This window comes from Pseudochaenichthys georgianus, chromosome 10 (assembly GCF_902827115.2).
Source record: "Pseudochaenichthys georgianus chromosome 10, fPseGeo1.2, whole genome shotgun sequence".
Classification (NCBI taxonomy): Eukaryota; Metazoa; Chordata; class Actinopteri; order Perciformes; family Channichthyidae; genus Pseudochaenichthys; species Pseudochaenichthys georgianus.
In genome coordinates, this window is record NC_047512.1 from 17,112,217 (window position 1) to 17,135,214 (window position 22,998).

General features: G+C 43.6%; 1 protein-coding gene across 1 annotated transcript in view; it reads right to left on the minus strand.

The window, feature by feature from the left end:
* The window catches only part of atg2a (autophagy related 2A), a 34,230-nt gene that overhangs the window by 7,154 nt on the left and 4,078 nt on the right, over window positions 1-22,998 (minus strand). Inside the window, exons 5-29 of the mRNA XM_034092311.2 lie at window positions 22,181-22,325; window positions 21,456-21,755; window positions 21,040-21,139; window positions 19,845-20,009; window positions 19,264-19,406; window positions 19,038-19,116; window positions 18,603-18,849; window positions 18,189-18,330; window positions 17,657-17,755; window positions 17,369-17,524; window positions 16,053-16,326; window positions 15,717-15,789; window positions 15,116-15,284; window positions 14,875-15,017; window positions 14,536-14,648; window positions 14,267-14,418; window positions 13,991-14,123; window positions 13,126-13,310; window positions 12,968-13,048; window positions 8,411-8,517; window positions 7,694-7,786; window positions 7,477-7,547; window positions 5,898-5,974; window positions 4,915-5,085; window positions 400-526 (exon numbers count right to left, since the gene is read on the minus strand). Coding sequence (XP_033948202.1) covers window positions 400-526; window positions 4,915-5,085; window positions 5,898-5,974; window positions 7,477-7,547; window positions 7,694-7,786; window positions 8,411-8,517; window positions 12,968-13,048; window positions 13,126-13,310; window positions 13,991-14,123; window positions 14,267-14,418; window positions 14,536-14,648; window positions 14,875-15,017; window positions 15,116-15,284; window positions 15,717-15,789; window positions 16,053-16,326; window positions 17,369-17,524; window positions 17,657-17,755; window positions 18,189-18,330; window positions 18,603-18,849; window positions 19,038-19,116; window positions 19,264-19,406; window positions 19,845-20,009; window positions 21,040-21,139; window positions 21,456-21,755; window positions 22,181-22,325 — 3,545 coding nt within the window. The remainder of the gene's footprint in view (window positions 1-399; window positions 527-4,914; window positions 5,086-5,897; window positions 5,975-7,476; window positions 7,548-7,693; window positions 7,787-8,410; window positions 8,518-12,967; window positions 13,049-13,125; window positions 13,311-13,990; window positions 14,124-14,266; window positions 14,419-14,535; window positions 14,649-14,874; window positions 15,018-15,115; window positions 15,285-15,716; window positions 15,790-16,052; window positions 16,327-17,368; window positions 17,525-17,656; window positions 17,756-18,188; window positions 18,331-18,602; window positions 18,850-19,037; window positions 19,117-19,263; window positions 19,407-19,844; window positions 20,010-21,039; window positions 21,140-21,455; window positions 21,756-22,180; window positions 22,326-22,998) is intronic.

Sequence of the window (22,998 nt, forward strand, 5' to 3'; positions counted from 1 at the left end):
ATTTTGCAGGTATACTGCAGGGAGCTGCAAACGACTCCAGAACTACATATCAACTAACTACACCTTTAAAGCTGAAAATAAACTTTAACAGGCAAACACTCTGAGAATCAGTGGCACGGTGCATACTGTTTATTATAATGTTTTTATTGCATTAGTGAAATCTGGCAGAACAGGGGCCCAGTTTCATGTTTCTTTTCCTTCCTAAAAGTTCAGTTTATTTGGAGAATACACTCCTCTGTGGGTTAAGCTTTACCAGAGTTTTATAGCACATGATGAAACCACCTTAAATAAATAGGCCCACAACCCTCTTCCTTTATACCAGGAAACATGGGTGATTGCAGAATTTCACTGAATCAAATCCTGTTTGGATGTTGAAAAGTGTAAAAAGAGAAACTGTACCAGGATCTGAGCTCTCTTCTCGGTGGCTCTTCTCCGTGTCGATTAAGGCATCAGCGAGGTCGTACTGGTTGATCTCTGCAGTTTCAGCTGGAGGGCAGGGCAGCATCGCCGCAGGACTTTCTGACAGCTAACAAAACAGAAAAACAAATAAAACATTTAGAAAGTGACATAGCATCTTAATAATACTTTTCAACATTGATGGAACTGTTATATATAAGACTGCCACTATTAAATGAGTTATCTATTCTTAATGTAGGAATTCCTACGGGAAGACAAAACTGATTATTTCTCAAGGCTCCTACACATTTTTAGTTCTCATTCATAACACTCCGTTCGATGTCTCACTATGGGATGCGCCTCATCGCGGAGCAAACAGAAACATCAATCTCATTACGCAAATCCTGATTGGCTGGTGATCTTGACGTCAGCGTCAGGGAATTCACCCCCTATAAGTAGCTTGCACCACGACGCATGCGTCATTCAAACACCTCTTCTCGCTTCAGAGCACATCTCTACAGTAGCCGGGCAAGCTTCACTGTCCACAGACTGAACCCAAATACCCATTTCGGTCGACGGGCACTCGCCGGCTACTCCTTCTGCTTCGCAGGAAGACGGTAGTACTAACGCTGTTAGTATTTAAAATCGACCTCGCCCTTCTCTTACCCGAGAAAGTAAGGTAGGTCATATTTTTCAAGCTAGCAGCACACCTGTTGCTAGCTCGCTCCCACTCTACCGACACCACGGTAGCGAGGACGTTTTTTCTTTTCTCTCCTCCACGGAGGGGAAAAGGATTAAAAAGGAGCATACTGCCACACCAGTCAGTATTCTCCGGGAATAAAAGACCCACACCGTCCTTTTCTCCGGATTAAGGACAAGGTGGTAATATCTTTTTCTCCCATCCCACCTGTCGAGAGCGGAACCTCTCCACGCCACGAGGCGACCAAGATGGACGCCCCTCTCCCTCACACCAGAGGAGTCAGGGACTCGGTGGCTCGACTCTGCGGCTGCAGGTTGAAGATCTCGGGCACAGACACACACCAGGTCTGTTCGTCCTGCCTCGGGCTGGAACACGCCTGAGGCGCTATCGACAACCCCGGCTCATGCGGACATTGTGTCCGCTTCACCGTTAAGAGCCTCCGTCCGACGGTTAGCACGACAAGCTAGCCGGCCGGCAGTCAAGACACGGGGGCGTCCGCCACAGAGAGTGAACCCCTCTCCGTGTCGGTCTGGGGCTCATTATCTGCGATGGCTATAGAACCGGAATCCCGCGTCCTGGCAGGCCGGGACCCGGTGACGGCAAGCTGGGGCTCCCGGTTAGACCTCACCATGGTCTCACCCGCGGAGGATGTCCTCGGGCTGGACTACGAGGAGGACGAAGAAGAGGACGCCTTGGCGTTCCTCCTGTCCGAGTCAGATGAACAGGAAGAGGACATCTTCATGTCACCGGCTCAGGCTGCAAAGCCTGAGGCGAGAGCTGCTCTCCCGGGCGATAGCACACCAGCTTCGCCCGGTCTGAGCATGGACCTGCAGGCCGTGTGTAAAAGCGCTGCGGCCAGACTCAACGTCCCGTGGCCCGAAATGGCCAAGGAGACCTCCAGGTCCCGCTACGAGGGAAAACATCTTCCCCAAGCAGCGGGGAAAAAGAGACAACTCCTTCCAGTCTTCCCAGAGATGTTGGATGAAGTGTCGGTCTCGTGGGGAGACCGGCCCTTCAGCAACAAGGTCCCAATCCAGGGTGCCTCCTCCCTAGACTGCGACGGAATGGAGAAGCTCGGCCTGCTCCACATGCCGCCCATGGAACCGCTGGTAGCAGCCCACCTTCTACCAAGGGTGGGCCGTCACCAAGCCCACGGTGCCAGCAAAGTCGGACCGTTTTCAGTCAGCAATGACTGAAAAATCCTATAAAGCTGCAGCATTGTCCGCCAGGGCCCTGAATGTGTCCTCGCTGCTAACCGCCTACCAAGCGGAGCTCTGAGAGGACCTGTCGGGTAACCCGGGGGCAGCCACTCCAGGCTGGAGACAAGGGCAAGCTGGCCTAGAAATTCTCCGGTTCCGGCTGCAGCTCAGGCTCAACCAACCCAGGATTTCGGCCAGCAGTCGAGGAAGAAGAAGCGAGCGGCGTGACAGCCCCTCCTTCTCCCCTCCGTGACAGAGCTGGAAGTCCACGGTTCCCCAGCTCTAAATGTGTTCCCGCCGCCTCGAGAGATGCCTACACCATCCTCAAGTCCGCACAAACACATGTCACACATTTGTTGATTCTTCTGTCATAAAACATTTTCCGCTGACGCGTCCAGGCTTCAGGCCGAGGGCGCAGCTCAAAAAAAATGAAAACAAAATCAATGAAGCCAATAAACAGCCCGTCAATTGTTCCCCTTCTGAGAGCAGCTACGGCATCTCTCAAAAGGCGGATTGTTGACGGGTCTGTGAAGGCACCACCGTCACGAGCATGTGCAGTGTCGGTGGGGATTGTTGCTAAGGGGCACCACTGTGTTCAGACACTAGAGGGCCCCATAACACAACAAATAGAGACTCAGAGGGGAGGAGATGTGACATCTCCGCTGGCTCTAAGGAGCATGCAGTGAAAGATGCTCACATCATCTGCTTGGGTTTTCAAGACAGTAACACAGGGCTACAGACTCCAATTCGCTGTCACCCCTCCTCGCTTCTCGGGCATTCTGCATTCGCAGGCCCGAGGAGAGTCAGCCCATATTCTGGAGAGAGAGATTCTCTCACTCCTAGAAAAGAGGGCTATATCTATTGTACCCGCCGAGCAGAGTCAGGGCGGCTTCTATTCCAAGTACTTCCTCGTTCCCAAACGGGGAGGGAACGGAATTCGGCGAATACTTGATTTAAGGGCTCTGAACAAATATCTAAAAAGATATAAGTTCAGAATGCTCACTCACACATCTCTGCTGCGGCTCGTGCGACAAAACGACTGGTTTACATCAGTCGACCTGAAAGATGCGTATTTTCACATCCCAGTATATTATCCACACAGGAAATATCTGAGATTCGCATTTCAGGGGATCTGTTATGAATACAGAGTACTCCCCTTCGGTCTGTCTCTCAGTCCAAGGGTGTTTGTACGGTGTACTGAAGCCGCGATAGCCCCGTTAAGACAACAGGGTATTCGCCTGGCAACCTACATGGACGACTGGCTGCTTCTCGCACAGTCGGAGCAGGAGGCTGTTACGCAGACAAATGTCCTCGTAAAGCACCTGCTCAACCTGGGTTTCATAATAAACACAGAGAAGAGCATGTTGTGCCCCGCGCAGACTATACTCTTCCTGGGTTTACGCCTGAACTCGGTGCCTTTTTCAGCTCGCCTGTCAGCGGAAAGAGTGAAAGCTTTCAGAGCTTGCCTCGCTCTTTTCCAGCTGCGCAAACATGTTCTCTTCAGATCATGCCTGCGATTGCTGGGGCTCATGGCGTCAGCCGCCCTGGTCGTACGACTGGGACGCTTACACATGAGGGAATTTCAGCGCTGGGTGGCCGCCCTAAAACTCTCTCTGAGAGCGACGCACGTTCCGGGAGTGATGAACCTCGGGGCAGATCTACTGTCCAGAGGTTCATCACTTTATGCAGACTGGACTCTACATCCAAGGATTGTGAGCCAGCTGTGGGTGCGTTACGGCAGAGCCAACTCTGGCCAGAGTGAGAGAGCAACGCCACACACTTATTCTGATAGCTCCGCACTGGCCAGCTATGTACTGGCTAGCGGAGATATATCAGCTGCTGTGCGGGCAGCCATGGCAGCTCCCACTACGCAGGGACATACTGTCCCAAGCGGGGGGGGGGGGGGGGGCGATCTTTCACCCACACCCAGAGCGCTTGGCTCTATGGGCCTGGCCCGTGAGTGGTACCATAATCGGGGGTGCTTTGTCATAATGACCAACCCCCCTGTGTCATGGGCTATCCCTTACAAGGGCAAGCCTGTTACTAAGCAACGGCTCCCACTGTTTGTGGAAGCAATTGCTGTGGGGCCCGTACGAGTCAGAGCTCGCAGGCACCCTCGGGTTCGCGAGTTCTCTTGACTCAGGGTCTGGCTGCATCCTGGGCTCTGTCCAGGATGTCTCCCACCCAAGACATTGGTGCAAGCGGCGAGCTGGTCCTCGCCGCTCACTTTTGTCCGCCTTTTAACAGTCTGGACGTTCTACTCCCAGTGTGACTCAAGCAGTGCTGGGCACCTGGTTGAGTCGGAGCCCTACCTGTTAAAGTTCTGGTCGGTTTGGTGATTTTCGAGATAAGCTCGTCTGGCAATACGGGAGCTACAATTTCCCATAGTGAGACATCGAACGGAGTGTTATGAATGAGAACTATAGGTTACTTACGTAACCCCAGTTAAAATGTGCTCCAAATCTAGTTCAATGTGCAATGTTTTATCCAAGCTGCTATGCTAAAACTTTACAATGTTATTCCGTTTTTCTCATGTACATCTAAACATCTGTAAACCTTCAACCGTCACGAGCAATTTCTATATTCTTAACAACCTATTTTAATTCTCTGTTGACTTACTGGTAATTTCTGGCCAGCGATTTCGGTGGGTGAGGTGTGTCGCGGCGGGGGGTGCAGGTCCCCCTGCGAGACGAGGTACTGCAGCAGGTTGACGAGGGCGGCGCAGGAATCTGCACAGGTGTGAACGTGAACCACATTGTTGGAGCATCGAAGCTCGAAGAGAGGCTGAGACTGGAAAGCAGGGGGAGGAACCACAAGAAGCACATTTAATTAATATCAGCAGAATCACCTTTTCATTCCGAACACCTCTCCTTTGGAATCGTCTTCCATTTCAGATCCGAAGCTATTTCCGTTGACCCATCTCTTCGCATCTGTCTTCCTTGTAAACTAATCACTTCAGTCATATGCTTTTATCACATGGCAATACTTATGTTGATGTATAATGTTTTTATAATTGTTATGCTATGACGTATATATATTTGTTTTTGTTTGCTTTGTACAGCCCTTTGAGGCATTTCTTGTGATTTGGGGTTATTATAATACATTTTGATTTGATTTTTTGATTTGATTTGAATCAATAAAGATGGTGACAGCGAGAGTCGTTATTTGATGGGAGGGATGACGGGAAGGAGAAAGAAAATAACAATAAGGTAGAAAATACTTATACACTGGAATACTACAAGCTTAACATGGATAGAGCCCAAAAGAACAGACTAGACACATTTGACGTAGAAAACATTGTTACATAACAGAGCTTAAACTGGCCTACTTCACATCTATACACTTTGTTACTGATTGTTGTCACATGACGTGTTTACTGTCGCCTTGTTGGTTTCCCTGAAGCTATTATTATAACTGAACTGGTCAAACTAATATCTATAAACACAGGGCCTGTGCCTTTTATTGGTTTTTTAAAGGAATTGGATAATAACGCTTTGTTTCCCTTTACATTTTCACAGGCAGGGGCAGCCTTTTTCTTTCCCATTTGTCTGTGGCTGCTATGAATGTGTCGTGTCCCAGAAATGTAAACAGCGAGCGCTCACCAGCTTGCCCTTATCGCTGCCTTTCCATGTGGTGATGGCGAGCTCCAGCAGGTCAATGTCCAGAACACACACATAGTCTGTGTGACACAAAAACACACAGTGGTTGTTATTAGGGTGACAGCCATTGTTATTTATGTAATTTATAATAAACTACTGAATCTGCCCTTATAAAAAGACGTGCCAGACTGTAAGATGACTTCATTTACTAACACCTGTCAGAAAAGTTACTCAAGTACAAACGCTTTTACTAAAGCAGCAGACATGTTTAACTTCTTTAAAAGTCAAGTGAACTTTAGATTACATTTTCTTACCCAAAAAGAATCACCATAACTAGGTGAAGCTGCTGCTATAGTGGGTATACAGTGGGCATTTTTAAACTGGGTTGTATGAGTTCCATACTAGGTGTATACTTATAGATAATGGCGGTCAGCACGCCCAATTTGGAGAAACGGAGAGAAGTAGAGGGGCAGGAGCAAGGCAATGTATTGCTGTGGAAAGCAGCAATACATCGTGTTATAGCAACAACAAAAAAGTCAGTATTTCTTTAGGGGAAACTATATTTAGGTTCATTGCTTTGCCTTGCTGTCAGAAGACCTTTTCATCAAACTGAAGCCGTTTGACATTCTTTCTTTGAAGACCCCAGACTCCTAAAATAAGTAGTGTAACCTCGCAGAACTCAGGAGTTGCCTGTCTACCGCTTCCTCGACAGGTTGTTTGTTTTATTTTGTGAATTTGGTCAGTCCAGCAAGATCAGCAACTCCTGTGTTATGCGAGGTAAGTTACTGTTTTGGTCGAAGGAGTCTTTGAAGAGATATTTGTAGGTGGCCATTTTTTTAGGTGGTTAAATATGTTTTGCTGCTGCCCCCATCCACAGCCCCACATTGCTTGACTTGCGTTCCATAAGGTCTGCTTGCTTCTCCAAAATGGGGTTGTGCCGACACTCCTCTACTGCAGATAAAACGCTGACTTTTACCCCATCTCAGAATATCTGAACTATCCCTTTAAGTGTGAGCTGCAGCTGTTCTGTTGTTGACTTCAGGCTAACCAGCTCCGATATAACTCACACTCACAATGTTGGGAAAGTCTCCATAGACCAAGGGTACGGTATGTGCAACGCAGCTAACAAACATCCCGACACTGTGTTGTTTTCACTCATCAGGAATTAATTTGAACACAAGAGTGGTGGAATAAGTAAAAGTACTAATAACACAATTAAAACAAACCATATTATTAATATTAATCCAGTAACATGTAAAATGCAGTTAAATGTTGTTGCTGGCTGACATAGAGCCGATTTTAATCATTGTTTATTCTGTTCATTGGTTAAATGTACTGTATAACAAAGCATTGTATTTGATACACTCATAAGATGAATATCAAAACATCTTCTTATATAAAGTAACTAAAGTCATCAATGGAATTAATGTAGTGGAGAAAAGTAGAATATTTCCGTCTGAATATAAAAATGAGATACATTTACTTCATTACTTTTCACCACAGATAAAGAGATATAAAGAAACCCACTAGCCAAAGCTTAAAATCAGAACAAAAAAAACCCACTCTCGGTCATGTGACTAACCTCTCCTCAAGTCCACAACGTCAGTCTCACATTTGTCAGAGAGGTAGAGAGCAGAGTCATCCAAGATGAATCTGACAAAAACATAACAAAAACAAAACTTAGACAACAATCTTACACTGAGTCACCAGCTCATATAATGTGATACAAACTGACAGCATTTAAAAAATATGTACTCTTTATTGGACCCCTGTCATGTTCAGTTAGAGGTGGACTGTACCTGAGGTGAAAGGTGGCCGTGTCTACGATGATGTTACTGGACAGAGAGAAGGACTCCGCTGTGAACAACACGCGCAGCGGCAGGTACATAGGTCTGGGAAACAGGAAAACTAAATAAATGATCATTTTACCAACCTTTTTTAAGTCCATTTTAATTGAATAACATTTACTTTACAGGTATATCAATTAGTTTAGAGTCAAACATATAGATATAGAAGACACATATATGAAATACTCTGCATAATTGAAATGTCAATATTCTGACACTAATATTTTGCACATTCTATGTACAATTTTTGCACTAATGTAGTACATTCTCAAATATTGAAGTGACTGTTATTTTGTATATATTGATTGTTGTGTTTTTATTTAGGTCTTAATGTGTGCACATGTACAAATGTGTCTTTGATTCTGTGTATATATATATTACATATTTCTATATACATTTGTTTTTTATATTCGGGATTGTGGAAAATGGTATTTCGATCTGTCTGTACACACATACTGGAAGATTGACAATAAAGTTGACTTTGACTTCTATAGTAACTTTTCAGCCAACCCTACAATGAACACATACATAAAAAAAACTGTTTATAATCCCGTCCTAATCCTACAGCACTCATACGTGCTATAGCAAACAGACATGCACACAAGCAATGCTTTAAGACAGTTTAAAAAACCTAATGAAGTTGCCACGGATCTGAGGCATATTATTTACCTGTAGTCGACCGCACAGGTAGCGAGGTGTGTGTGGAGGACAGTGATGACGGCGGGGGCTGTGTATCCCAGAATGGGATCATCAATGACATCCACAAAGTCCACCAGCTGTGACAAACAAACACAGAGTCAGCTGGCAGGCGAAACAGCCAAAGACAAACATTTTGAACTCGACCACATCATTTAATTTGGTATGGTTTGCATTTTTATGCACAACCCAAATGGTTTAACTAGAAGATAAAGCAGAACAAATTGCTGAAATAATAATAATTAGGCTGCAGCCTTATTGGGTAATTCAATTTGTCATTAAATCAAACTTTACTGGCTGTAATCATCTTTTGGAGCAAAAACAGGAAAACAATTCTAAATCCGGTGATTTAGTACTGGAGGGAACGCAGGCTGGTGTTACTGCACAGACAAGATAATGTTCATGTGTGCAAGATCTCTGTATTCTTCTTTTGTATACCATGCCAGGGCCCTGCCTGCCAGTAGCTTTGCCGATATCTGTGTTGATAGGTAATAGATTAAGAGCGGTGAATCAGCTTAGAAACAGGAAGCGCCCAAACGTTTGTGTGAGTTTATCAAATTTAGCAGTGATTCCATGTCAGCCACAGCTTGTCACTAATTTTTTTACTGATAGTGTATCTAACAAACTTAAACTAGCTTTATTAAATGTCAGGTCTTTGCCAGGAAAAACATTTTTAATCAATGATTTTATCACTGAGCACAATCTTGATTTTATGTTTTTAACGGAAACTTGGATTGAACAAAATAACAGTGCAGCTGTTCTTATCGAATCAACCCCTCCCAACTTTAGTTTTATGAGTCAGGAAAGAATGCAAAAGAAGGGGGGTGGAGTTGCTATTTTGTTCAATGATTCCCTTCAATGCAGGAAGACATCTTATGGGAACTTTGCTTCTTTTGAATATGTGGCCCTTCAGCTGAAATGCTCCTCTCGAGCTCTGTTCCTAAATATCTATAGACCACCCAAATACTGTGCAAGCTTTTTTGATGACTTTACTGAACTGCTGTCTATAGTGTGTATTGACTTTGACCATCTAGTCATTGTTGGTGATTTTAACATCCATGTTGACAACCCCCAGGACAGAGGGGCTAAAGAACTGTTTTGTGTTCTTGATAGCTGTGGACTGACTCAGCATGTGACGGAGCCCACGCACAATAAGGGGCACACTCTGGACTTCATTATCTCAAAGGGTCTGAATATCTCTAAGGTTGTGGTGACTGATGTTGCACTCTCTGACCATTCCTGTGTTTTCTTTGAGAGCTCTATTTCTGTTCACACAAATGTTCAAAAAGAGGTAACCACAAAGCGATATTTAACTGAAAATACTAGGGAAATGTTTACTCAGAATTTTTCTTCCACACTTGCCCCTGCTAACATCTCAGTAAAAGAGCTAGTAGATCATTTTAATTCAAAAATTATAAATGTTATAGATGCCATTGCTCCAACTAGGGTAAAGGAAGTGACTTGGAAGAAAATATCTCCATGGAGAAAGGCCATGACCGTGAGAGCAGAAAAAAGAGAGTGTCGAAAAGCTGAACGCAGGTGGCGAAAAACAAATCTCCAGGTTCACTTTGAAATCTATAAAGAGAGACTTGGCCTTTATAATTTGGAATTGAAAAACGCACGACAGTCTTTCTTCTCTGACATCATTACCAAAAACAATGCACGTGCCTTGTTTGCTACCGTCGACAGACTAACTAACCCCCCAGTGTCAGTAGCCTCTGAATTTCTATCCTCCAGGGCATGCAATGATTTTGCCTCCTTCTTCACTGACAACATTCAGAAAATCAGACAAGCAGTCAGTGCCTCTGCATCAGGTACAGCAACTGTGTTGTCCCTGTGTCCACCTAATATCAATTCAAACACCATGACACAATTCCATCAGATTAATAATAAAAACCTAGAGGACATTATTCAACTTCTGAAATCCTCCTCCTGCTGCCTTGATATTATTCCAACAGGATTTTTCAAAGATGTTTTTCGTTGCATGGCCTCAGATCTACTTCCTATAGTAAACAAATCTCTTCACTCAGGTGTTTTTCCACAGGCCCTGAAAACTGCAGTCATTAAACCGCTCTTAAAAAATAATAATCTAGATGCTTCAGTAAGGAACAATTACAGGCCCATATCAAACCTCCCATTTCTAGGTAAAATCATTGAAAAAGTTGTTTTTCAACAGTTGAGTAAATTCTTGCATTTAAATAACTGTTTCGATGTGTTACAGTCAGGCTTTCGTCCAAACCACAGCACTGAGACTGCTCTGGTAAAGGTCTTTAATGACATCCACTTAAACACAGACAGTGGCAGAACTTCAGTGTTAGTATTATTAGATCTCAGTGCTGCGTTTGACACTGTTGACCACAACATATTACTCGACCGACTAGAAAACTGGGTGGGACTTTCGGAAATAGTTCTAAATTGGTTTGAATCCTACTTAAAGGACAGAAAAAACTTTTGTTTCTATAGGTAAATATAGTTGTCTGTGTTGACAAATATGACATGTGGGGTACCTCAAGGCTCCATCTTGGGGCCTCTTCTCTTTAACATCTACATGCTACCACTGGCTCAGATAATGAAAAACAACAAAATAAGTTACCATAGCTATGCGGATGACACACACATTTACGTAACAATTTCACCAGGAGACGATGCTCCAATTCAAACACTGAGTAAGTGCATTGAACAAATCAATGACTGAATGTGTCAGAACGTTCTCCAATTAAACAAAGATAAAACTGAGGTAATGGTTTTTGGAGCCAAGGCTGAACGTATAAAAGTTAGCGCTGAGCTTCAGCCTGCAATGTTCAAAACAACAGGTAAAGCCAGAAATCTAGGTGTAGTCATGGACTCTGACCCGAGTTTCAACAGTCACATTAAAACAGTTACTAAATCAGCCTACTATCACCTAAAGAATATATCTAGGATTAAAAGACTAATGTCACAGCAGGATTTGGAAAAACTTGTCCATGCTTTTATCTTCAGTAGACTGGACTACTGTAATGGTGTCTTTGCAGGTCTCACTAAAAAATCTATTAGGAAGCTGCAGCTGATTCAGAACGCCGCTGCTCGAGTCCTCACTAACACTAAGAAAGTGGATCACATCACTCCTGTTCTGAAGTCTTTACACTGGCTTCCTGTGTGTCAAAGAATAGATTTCAAAATACTGCTGCTGGTTTATAAAGCACTGAATGGTTTAGGCCCAAAATACATTTCTGACCTACTGCTAAATTATGAACCATCCAGATCTCTCAGGTCTTCAGGGACTGGTCAGCTTTCTGTCCCCAGAGTCAGAACTAAATATGGTAAAGCAGCGTTCAGTTATTATGCTCCAAATATCTGGAACAAACTCCCAGAAACCTGCAGGTCCGCTGCAACTCTTACTACTTTTAAATCCAGGCTGAAGACTTTTCTTTTTGTCGCTGCTTTTAATTGAACTATTCATATCTTAGACTGCACTTGAACTTTTATCCATGTATTTTTTCTTTTAATGTTTATTTTATTAGCTTTTCTTTTTAATGACTGATTTTAAATGCCATTTTCTTAATGTCTTTCATTTGTTGTAAAGCACTTTGAATTGCCTTGTGTTGAAAAGTGCTATATAAATAAACTTGCCTTGCAGGTCCGCTGCAAATCTGACTACTTTTAAATCCAGACTAAAGACTTTTCTTTTTGCCGCTGCTTTTAATTGAACTATTCACATCTTAAACTGCACTGTAACTTTTATCTTTCTATCTATCTGCCATTTTCTTAATGTCTTTTGTTTTTTGTAAAGCACTTTGAATTGCCTTGTGTTGAAAGGTGCTATATAAATAAACTTGCCTTGCCTTTTGAATACTTCATTTCTTGATAGAAAGTTGTTGACTGTTCTGCATTATGTTTGTCTGAAATATGTAGGGACAATATTTCCCCATTCTTAGCACCTCTACAATGGCAACCAGTTAGATTCAGAGTTGATTTTAAGGCTGTTCTCTTTGTTTTTAAAGCACGGAAAGGTTTAGCCCTGAGGTATATTGCTGCCCTTTTATCCTTGTCATGCTAGTTTAGCAAAAGCCACAGTTGCAAGCCCATTTTCAGAATATACAGTCGATTGCAAACTGTACAGTATTATACTACTCTGACGCACTCTGCTCCATTTCTGCAAGAGAAATAAGCATATCCCTCTCAACATCGCAGTCCACATTCATACATTTATATTTCTGCATGAAAGTGGAATGTCAAAAATGTGTGTCTAAAGAGAAAATAATGCTTTTTCTGGCATCAAATCATTCAATCTGACATAAACGTCCACGAGAGCTGAAAATACTTCAGCTGTTTCTCTTTCCAAGTTTACAACTTCAGTGGGCAAGTAATCATGAAATATGTAAAACACCATGAAATGCCCAGACTATAAATAAAACAGAAAGTGAATGATACATTGCCAGTAACTGGTTGTGCAGGGAAGGAAATCAACACTATTGAGGAATAGAAAGATGTTGAGAGACTCTACTCTCCATAAAGGCTTGTGTCTTTATGTTTTCTCATACTGCTGCTCACCTGCTCATGCCAGCTGTGATTGGTCGGTGCCATGAAGTGCCTCATGGTGGCACCTTGAAGTCGAAGGGCAACTAGGAACTCCTGAAAGGAGAGATGTAAACATTGTTTCATTTCAAACTGGCAACAGAAGCAAAACCAGGTGTTTATAGAGTACGTACCTTAACACCCCTCTGTGGGTCCAGTGTGACTTTGATGGCTGTGGACAACATCTGTAACTCCCCCTCCTTTCCGCTCACACTGCTCACCCCCACCTCTGTGGGGTAGATGGTAGGGTCCAAGTGCTTTGGGGGATTGAATTTGGGTATTTCCAACCGCTGTGGGATGGGGGTGTCTTTCACCACCGCTGTGTTGGGGTAGCAAACAAAGTTATGACCACGATGAACATTAAAAGAGCCATTCTGATGTTTCCATGTCAGTGTGTAATCTGCAGTAGATGGCGGGTGGTACGCCACAGTTATGAGAAACAGACTGAGGTAATCAATGTCCTGCTCTGAATGGGGGCACAATGTCTTCTAATGTATTTTAGCTACCAAAATAATTTGAGTGTAAGCTATATAACAAAATGTCCTTGCTTTACCTCGCTGGAAGACAGATATACAGTCTGTGTTTCCAGCATGGAGCTGAATTAGTTAAATATATACACTCTCTTAAAAGCCATCAGACTCCTGAAAAAGTGTTTTTACCTCCCAGAACACAGAAGTTACTGGTCTACTGATGCCCCAATCGTTTTTCTATTTGTGTTATTTTTTAACGTTTTATTTTGGATTCAACATCGTCGCAAAATAGATGCTCTTAAATATGTTTTGCTTCTGGCACGTTCACAGCAGTATAATGCTTCTTTTTTAAATTTATATATGGAGAGTGGGTGTGTGTCGACTGCCCTCTATTGACTGTAATACACCGACATGGTACAAAATATAACCCCCAATTTAAAACTATCCCTCAACATTTTCTACATTGCATCCAATCTACCTGAACATTAATTAACAATCAAATGTTTGCAAACAACATAACAATGTTTACCTTTATGGTATAGCTCCACTCGTCGGCTCTCTATACACAGGAAATTGAGATTGGGGTCGTTCTGGTGCTGCGCCACGCTGAATATCTTCCCCCCTTCCAGGTCAAGCACAATTTCCCCATGACTCTGGTCCTCCTGAAGCAATGAAATACAATTGAAATATATTAAAAAGTCAAAGCAATCAAACATTGTAAATGGACCAAGCCAGATCAGTTTTTAGGTTGTGTAAATAAAGTCCAGTCTTAGGTCCAGAAGTTGTGATATTGGGAGCCGCTTACCTTCTTGTCTGTTCTGGTTTGCAGGCGCCCTTTGCTGATGATCACAGTGAGGGAGAGGAGGCTGAGGTTGTGGTTGGGACGGGGAGCTTTTGTCTTTCCAGATGAATCACTGGCCAAGAAGAACTGAGGGTCGTCCTCGTCTGAATCAGAGTCTATGGTAGAGAGAGAAGACATATTAAGCTTGCTTAGTTAATAACAAATGTTTTGGCAGGTTGGTATTATATCTGTTTTGCTACATGATGTTTTTCCATCAAAGCAGTCAAACTCACCCAGTCTAAAGGCCGACTTGCAGAGCTGGAACTCTTCGTGGTGCTGGCGGCTGTGCTCGGGGCTGCTGGCGGAGGGGGGGGGCGGCTCCCACATCAACAGATCATTATTGATCCTTTTGGACAAAGGGGAGGGTGAGGAACAATAATGTTACTTCAGATGCAGTATTCAAATATGAACAAACGTGGAAGGTATTTCTAACAAAACAGTCCTACATAAGCAGTTCTGAGGACAAGAGCAGTACAAAAAAAAAACTTGACCAAATTCTGTGTTTAACTTGTCCAACAATACAAATATATTCTCTTGAAGATAATATACAACATACTGTAGTGTCGACGTACCTGTTGTAGAAGCTCTGGAAGGCCTGTTTGCTGGGCAGGAGGATGTAGGCCAGCGGCAGGTGGATGTCCACCGCACACTGACACTGAGCGACACACTGCGCCTGAAACTGACGCATCTCCTCGGGGTCGGCTGGAATCACCATCTAAAGAAAGAAAGGAAGTAGGAGGAGAGACGGGGAGGGATGAGTTTGGTCTGAAATTGTGATAAGATGGCTGATAAATAGGTGTTCTTTGTGCGCACCTCCTCAGTCTCAAACATGGTGCGGTTGGAGGAGAACGGGGAGCTGGTTTTGTCGTTAATTTCACAGTGACTTTCAAAGAAGGCGGCCCCCAGGTCACTGATGAGGTTCATCCCCCCCAGACCTGCTGCCGGGCCCTGAGGGTCCCCTCCACGCACATGCACCGATATCCTGCCCACAGGAAGAGCAAAGTGAGTGATAATGGCTTGTGGGACAGAAAGCATTTATATTTTGTCTCATTTCAAGAGCAAGAATGATTGATTTCACATGACAACTTTTCCTTTAAGAGAGCTTTGCTACTGTAAAGTGCTGAGTTAAATTAGAAAGCTTTATTAATCTCCGCCAGGGAAACTAATTTGTCACTTAATTAACTCAGACATACATTCACACTACACAGCAGATACAAATACAGAGAACAACAAATACATATCTATAAAGAGCCATTTGAGACATAATTAACATCTGAAAGAAGCTACATCTAGAGTCCACATAAACAAAGTAAACACAGTGTAATGGATGTCACTCAAGAAACAAGAACATTTTCTATATATCTCTCATATTGTGAATGATGTATCTATTCCTCTCATAATAACCATGACTAACCTCGGTGAAGAGTCGCGGTTCTTCTTCACTCTGATAAAGGGGAAAGAGCCGCCCTCCCAGCCCTCGTATGACCCTGGGGAGACACAACACATAATTTCTCTGTCGGCATTTATTTATACGGGAAGGGAATAACTGTAGCTTTTACAGCTTTTAATAATGAATTGTATTCTATAGAACTTCGTGCAACAGCGAAAACTAAAAGAGCTACTGTCAACCTTACATATGAAGCCCTTAGCAACATTGAAAACACATTGGATTGTCTCCGTCAGGCATTGGTCAGTGTACTGTCTCATGAATATTCAGTCAGCTACTGTACAGGGCTGTGTGTTTTCCCACCATGCAGGTCAGTGAAGGAGGCCTCCAGCAGCTGTGTGAGGCAGGGGGCCCACGGCTCCCCCACCGCAGGCTGCTCACTCTGGAGGTCCGGGGCCTCCTGGTGCTTCAGCTCCAGCTCCGTCAGCTCCAGCACGAGAGTCTCCTGCCGCACTGCCCTCTGGGTAGGAGGGCGACGCTTAGGGAGGGGCCGCAGGTCGGGTATGGGGAAACGAAGCCTGAGGATGGCGTGTGGGGAGAGGAGGGAGAAGGAGGAGTACAGCTCGCTGCTCTGGGTCTGAGGAGAGAAAGGGAAAAACTGGTGAACAAGGATTTTAAGATATGATTCATTCACAGGGTTACAGACAGTAGTCAGTTTTGTGGTAGTCACTATTTAAAGTGGACCCATCATGCTATATTTGAATAATATATTGTAGGGCCATACCTATATAAAACATGTCTGTGAAGTTTCTTTTTCAAAATACCAAACAGATCATGCATTTTAGCCATGCCTCATTTCGCTCCATTCCAGCCCTGTCTTCACAAGGGCTGATTCTGTGGCAAATGAGCTGCAGCTGACCACGCCCCCCTGCAAAGGAGGGGGGCGAGGCACAAGCGTCATGTTACCATGCTGTTACCATGCTGTTACCATGCTGTTACCATGCTGTTACCATGCTGTTACCATGCCACGCAACCTCTCATTCCCCTGATAGGTGGAGAGTTGCCCATATAGGCAGAGCTCCCCGTTTCTGACGTCAGAGATATTTCAAATCTGTATCAGTCTGTATCAGATCCGTTGCAGCCCCGTTTTTAGAGATTTGGGTACGGAGGAAAAGAGAGAGGGTTGTGTTTTCTGACACTTGGTGAGTTCCCTGACACACCGGGGACACATATTCATGTATAAAAAACTTACAAAAGTACATTTCCCTTTAAGCTTTACCTGCAGGCAGCAGCAGAAAAACGTATGAAAACTGTTTAACTGTACACTATATGAAGAACATTTTTACCACTTTGTACCACCTGTGAGACAGCTCTTCTTAATCTAAACTAACCAAAATCAGAAAAAAATAAAAACCAGAAACAACTTAAATCTGAACCAAAAAGTTCTTGTTTTCTTTTACGGAAATGCTGTTCATTTTTGTGTCAATAAAAGCATTATTCTATAATAAATATATGTATTGTTTTCAATTGTCATGCGGACTGAACTTTGACGTATTCCTTCTAAGCACTGTGTTTGCATGCATGTGTCTAATTCAGTTACTGATTACTGTATTTTTTAGGGCTCTTCTTTTAAGTAAATATTTTTCCTTATGCTGAAATAAATGCATATAGGGTCCCACCTGCATGAGTCCCGGTGCAGCAGTGTCTGTGGGACAGTGGGCGAAGGCCTTGCTCAGGTTCCCCAGGCGAGTGAGGATGTCCAGGTCGAGCTCAGCGCTCAGCTCTGCCAGCTCCACCCGCACTACACTGTCCCTCCGCACCACTCGCTGTTTACCCTGCCGACACACACATCACACGCACATATTATGGGATAGATTGATATGTTTGTCAGTAACTATGTAACAATGGTTTTTAACTTGAACATGCACATATCAAGTCATGGTTGGCAAGTGTGTATAAATACGTACTTTACGCATGTGTTTCTCAGTGAGGCCATAGTGTAGTTGTGCACATGGTCTGGCTGCAGCTCCAACTGTGAACAGACCGGCTTTCTGGAACTGAAGCAGCTGACAAAAGACAGAAAGACACACACTGTTCTCTCAAATCTCCCTTATCATCAGGGAAAGAGAACAACAACCATAAACTGCTTTCACAAAGCAGGAGCAAGTTGACTTAATTATTATAGAGATTCCTTTTACATCCCTTCTACACGACATCTTTAATTACCAATGCTGGCTCCAGTCAAACATACATATCATTGATTGTAGTACAAAAGAAAGACAAAGAACAGCTGTGACAGACTGAGATGTCTGATCTTATAATGACCATTTGCGATCGCTTACTGTTTATATTGTTTGGTTATGGCTACATTGAAAATATAATGACCAAATATGGACAACCAAACAAAGAAAAAACCTTGGCATGAAGATGTATTTATGTTTAAAGTTTTAGAGTGAACACAGCCACAGTGAGCATCAGACTGACTAATAGATTATATACCTCGCTGTATTGGGGCTTCCCGTCCTCCCAGAGGCACTCTAACAGTTCCAGTCTGCTGAAGGAAAGGTCAGAGGTCACGGCCCGGTTGTGGCGTGACCCACTCCGCATCTCACAAGCAACCTGCACTGCTGCGCCTGTCACTCTGGGGAAGAGGAATCAAGGATAAGTAAAAAAAGAATATTACCTTCAGCATGGTTTTTTGCATTTCAGAAACTAAATTTGTTTATTAAGAAAGGGAAGTCTTTCAGTATCTTCAACTAAATCTTTAATGACATTTTCACCTTCCAAAAGCCCCTTGTTATATTAACACTTCACGTCAAAATAACCTTTCTCTCTGTAATTGTTGTAAAACAAAATCATTTTGGAAGCTATGTCCACATAAATAACTCACAAAAGGCCAAAATGTTTTTCTACCTGAGATGGGATTGAGGGCAGGCCTTGGCGAAGCCGCCTCTCAGATGGTGGAAGTCCCTCTCGCTGAACATGCTGTCCTTAAAGAAGGCCAGCTCTCGGAAGAACACCTGAGACACCTGAGCCAACGACGTGGCTTCGTCAGGATTAGAGGGCGGGTCCTCCTGCAGCAGGGTGAGGGTGAGCCCACCGAGTGTCAGACGCAGCAGAGCATCCGGCTTCAGCTGCTCCGCTCCGCTGTGGGAGCGTCCTGCAACCGAGAGGGTTAATGCTCAGTTTTTTGGTTAAAACGATACTTTGGGGGAAGTCTGATGGCATACATTCTGAAAAGAATATAAACAATCTGTCGGAAATGGTCATAAAAAAATAATAACTTTGAGGACAAACCACTACTTGATATGTCTGCGTCCTTCAAAGCTCAGCACTGCAGTGTTTTACCTCTGGTCCGGCCGCTTGCCTGGGGTAGACTCGACAGACAGCCCGCTAAAGGATGCCTCCTGGGACCGTTCCCCATGCCCTGGCAGGAAGAAATACTAGTTGAAATCAGACTGCTTGAGATTTGATGGGTACATTTAAAACTCAAGGTCTGGGTGTTGTTCTCTGTGTTTTAGAGCACACATAATACCATAAGATATCTTGAGCTAAAACCCTTTGACGGCTGTACCTGTGAAGACAGTGATGCCGGCTGTGTGAAGCTGGACAGACTGTGTGTCGAGGACTCCATATCGCTGTCTGAGAACTCGCTGCCAGAGCGCACAGACGTCACGCTACTGCTCATTCCAGCAGGACACATGGAGAAAAACATCTCTGCAGGTACACACACAGACACAGAGTGACAAGGTAAATACTACAATGTCATACTAACACTTCAGGGTAGGTGGCTGAAGGGTAATGAACGTCAGGATTGTTAAGGTCATTTCCAGATCACCACTACTTGACAATCAAGCTTCCTATCGTTGAGTTTTTGTATATACTGACAGACTAAAAAAACTTGAATATGTCAATAAAACCTTTGGCTTGCAACAAATAAATGAACATGTTTGACAGCAATATTGACATCAGGCACGATCAGCTCATTCTAAATTCTGCTGAATATCAAATCAAACTCCTCATCGAACAGACAGCTATCAACTGACTGGCTGCACTTTGCACTGCTACAGGCAGTATGAGGTGATTATGTATCTCAGACATATTTCATATCATACATCTGAGAGTTTATAAGTGGACTTTTGCTTCCCTCAGTACCTCCATTCTCCTGGCAGGTGACGTAGGGGTCCAGGTCGGGCTCAGTTTCCCACTCTCTGTCTCTGGGACTGGAGCCCAGCTGCTTACTGAGGTCCTCCTCAATCAGACGCAGGTCATCTGAGTCCAAGGGCCGACTGAGGGCTCCATCACACTTAGATTCTGTCTCTGAGGGGGAGGGGACAGACAAACATATTTATGAATGTGTGAGAGAGCAGGGATTAGAGTGGGACCTCACACTCATGAGGAATTTACAGATGTGTGTGTGACCCTCCAAGTCTGAACTACAGAGGAAACAACACACACTTATTGTCTTAGAGTCTTTCTGTCTCTGAAGAATTGTACATTATTGGTGCTAAAGCCTGAGGGCGTTAGTGATAGTAGTACATGATAAGCAGTACATTTGTTGTTTTACTTAGTGACTGCATGCATGAATGTAGGCATCATTTGTACATTTTACTCATCGTACAAGTGGAGAAGCTGGTATTTGCTATGTCGTTTGTGAACAGAGAATCACTCGTTTAATCATAACAGGCCCCATCATGACCTGACAAAACTCTGACTGATTCTTTAAATCAGCCATTTCAAGCTGAACCTTTTAAATCATAGGGGCAAATCACTTATCTTGTTACATTCCATAAACACCTGTAAACATTTAACTTATATAATTGAAACAATTCAACATCATCATTTTTGGAGGTTGGAAACAATCATATACATATATTTGTGAAACCTAATTTGTATTTCCGCCAGCATAGAAATACCAGGTTTAAAAAGAAAGCACATGCGTGGAAAATAAAAGGCACAGCATTCAAATGTTGGCTATGTGTCACAGCACTGAAATAGAGTCCAGAGCCTATTTCAAGAAGAGATTGAAGGGCTATCTACTAATGACCATGTACCCTTGTGAACTGTGAACCCTAATGTAATTGTATCTCATGCTTTGCACTGGTGGGTGTCTTGTGCACTCATCCTTGGCTGAGATTGATATTGAAAGTGGATGACATTGTTGATGATGTTGGAGATTGTTGATGACATTGTTGATGATGTTGTTAATGATGTCAGGACTTATGTCTTGAATGTTGTTGTATTATTGTTGAATTGTTTTAAGTGTCGGACCCCAGGAAGAGTAGCTCTTGTCAAGAGCAATAGCTAATGGGGATCCTAAATAAACATAGACAAACATAAAGCACTGTACCGGTGTCTATGCAGAGAGCTGCCAGCAGGTCTGTCAGGTGGGTTATTTGATCTGGAGACAGCAGCATGTGGACACAGCCCACCTTGCCGTCCAACTCAAACTGAGGAACATAGAAACACAGACAGGTGAGGAGTGTGTGTGTGTGCGCGTGCGTACACACACACACACACACACACACACACACACACACACACACACACACACACACACACACACACACACACACACACACACACACACACACACACACACACACACACACACACACACACACACACACACACACACACACACACACACACACACACACACACACACACACACACACACACACACACACACACACACACACACACACACACACACACACACACACACACACACACACACACACACACACACACACACACACACACCTTTGGTCCAGGCAGCATGTCGTTCTGTTTGATCTTGACGGTGGTCTCGATGAAACCGGAACAGCTTCCTATGAGCAGCGGCTGAGACGGAGGGCAGGGAGTGGATTTCAGGGGCTTCGCCTTCTCTTCATCTTCCTCCTCATTATCATCTCCTTCTTCATCTTTTTCCTCTTCTTCCTCTTCCTCCTCCTCCTCTTCTTCTTCTTCTTCTTCTTCTTCTTCTTCCTCCTCTTCCTCCTCCTCCTCCTCCTCTCCTTCACTTGCCGTTGCTGATTCAGGGTGTTGCCGCTTAAGAGGACCCTAAGACATGAGGAAAATCGATGAGTTTTTCTCGTTATAAATGACATGTTTTTATATTGATATAAATTGTATTGTGATTCTCCAAGTTAACAAGACTCTACGTTCCCTTTTTGACAAGACAGATGTAAATGATTACTTTGAAACAGTAGCAAGTGAGTAAAGTTACTCTCCAGCATTGTGGGATTAAGGAACGGGTTTATCAAGGTCTAAATAGCTGGAGATGTTTAGTTATCAACCACTTTGATCCACATCATCGTTTTCTTAAGAATCATTCTTTAATATTTGTTGTTTTTAGTTAGTCAAATCTTTCATGATTCTTCTAAAATGTAGATGAATAGATCAATTATAAACTTACATAAATAAAATAGTGAAATAAGTAATAAAATAGATACAACGATCACACATAAAGAGTAATCAGCAGTCACCTGTACTTTGCCGGTGCTGTCGTAGAACAGCTGCACAGCGCTCAGCTGGAGGATCTTGTGCAGGAAGGCGGGCGGCTGGTGGATGTCCACAGGCACGGCCGTCTGACTGGCTGGATCTCGCACGGCCTCATCAAAGTACTCCAGCCTGGAGAACCATTTAAACAAACACAGAAATGGTTTAGTCAACGGTCAAATTTCTCAGTGCAAATGGGAAAGAGTCCCACGTGCATTGTGACAGCAAACAAAATGGTTTATGGTAATGTGATTTCGTTATTTAGAATGACTTAAAACTCCCTTTGGTGCATTGTAAGGAAATTATATTTAGGTTTTAAACAAATATACCTGAAAAGGATCAGATAGCACTTTTACTGTAACATGCTTCGCAGGACTCAAAACAGTTGTTCTGTAAAAGCATTTGAGAGGACGTAGCCCTCTGTTTACTGACCCCAGATCAACAGCCTGAGCAGCTTTGACAATGAGCCACAGAAACAACAGCGGGACAGTGACACACTTTACAAAATGGAATCACAGTCATGTGGCTTCAACAGAAATAAACATAGCAGTGGCTAACCGGTGTTTTATGTCTTGTAATTGCATTGTTGAGGAACCGTTGACACCATTTGTTCCCGATCATATACACTACACCGTAGGAGTAGTGTATATGCTCTGACATTCAACCTTTTGAATCACTGCTGTTGGGTTTCAACTAATAGAAATATCCACATAAAAGAGGTTCAGCCTGCTTTTTGAGGTATTTCCCTTTTTAACACTCACAGGAGGTTGCTTAAATGTCTTTCTGTGATCAGTAATATTGGAAC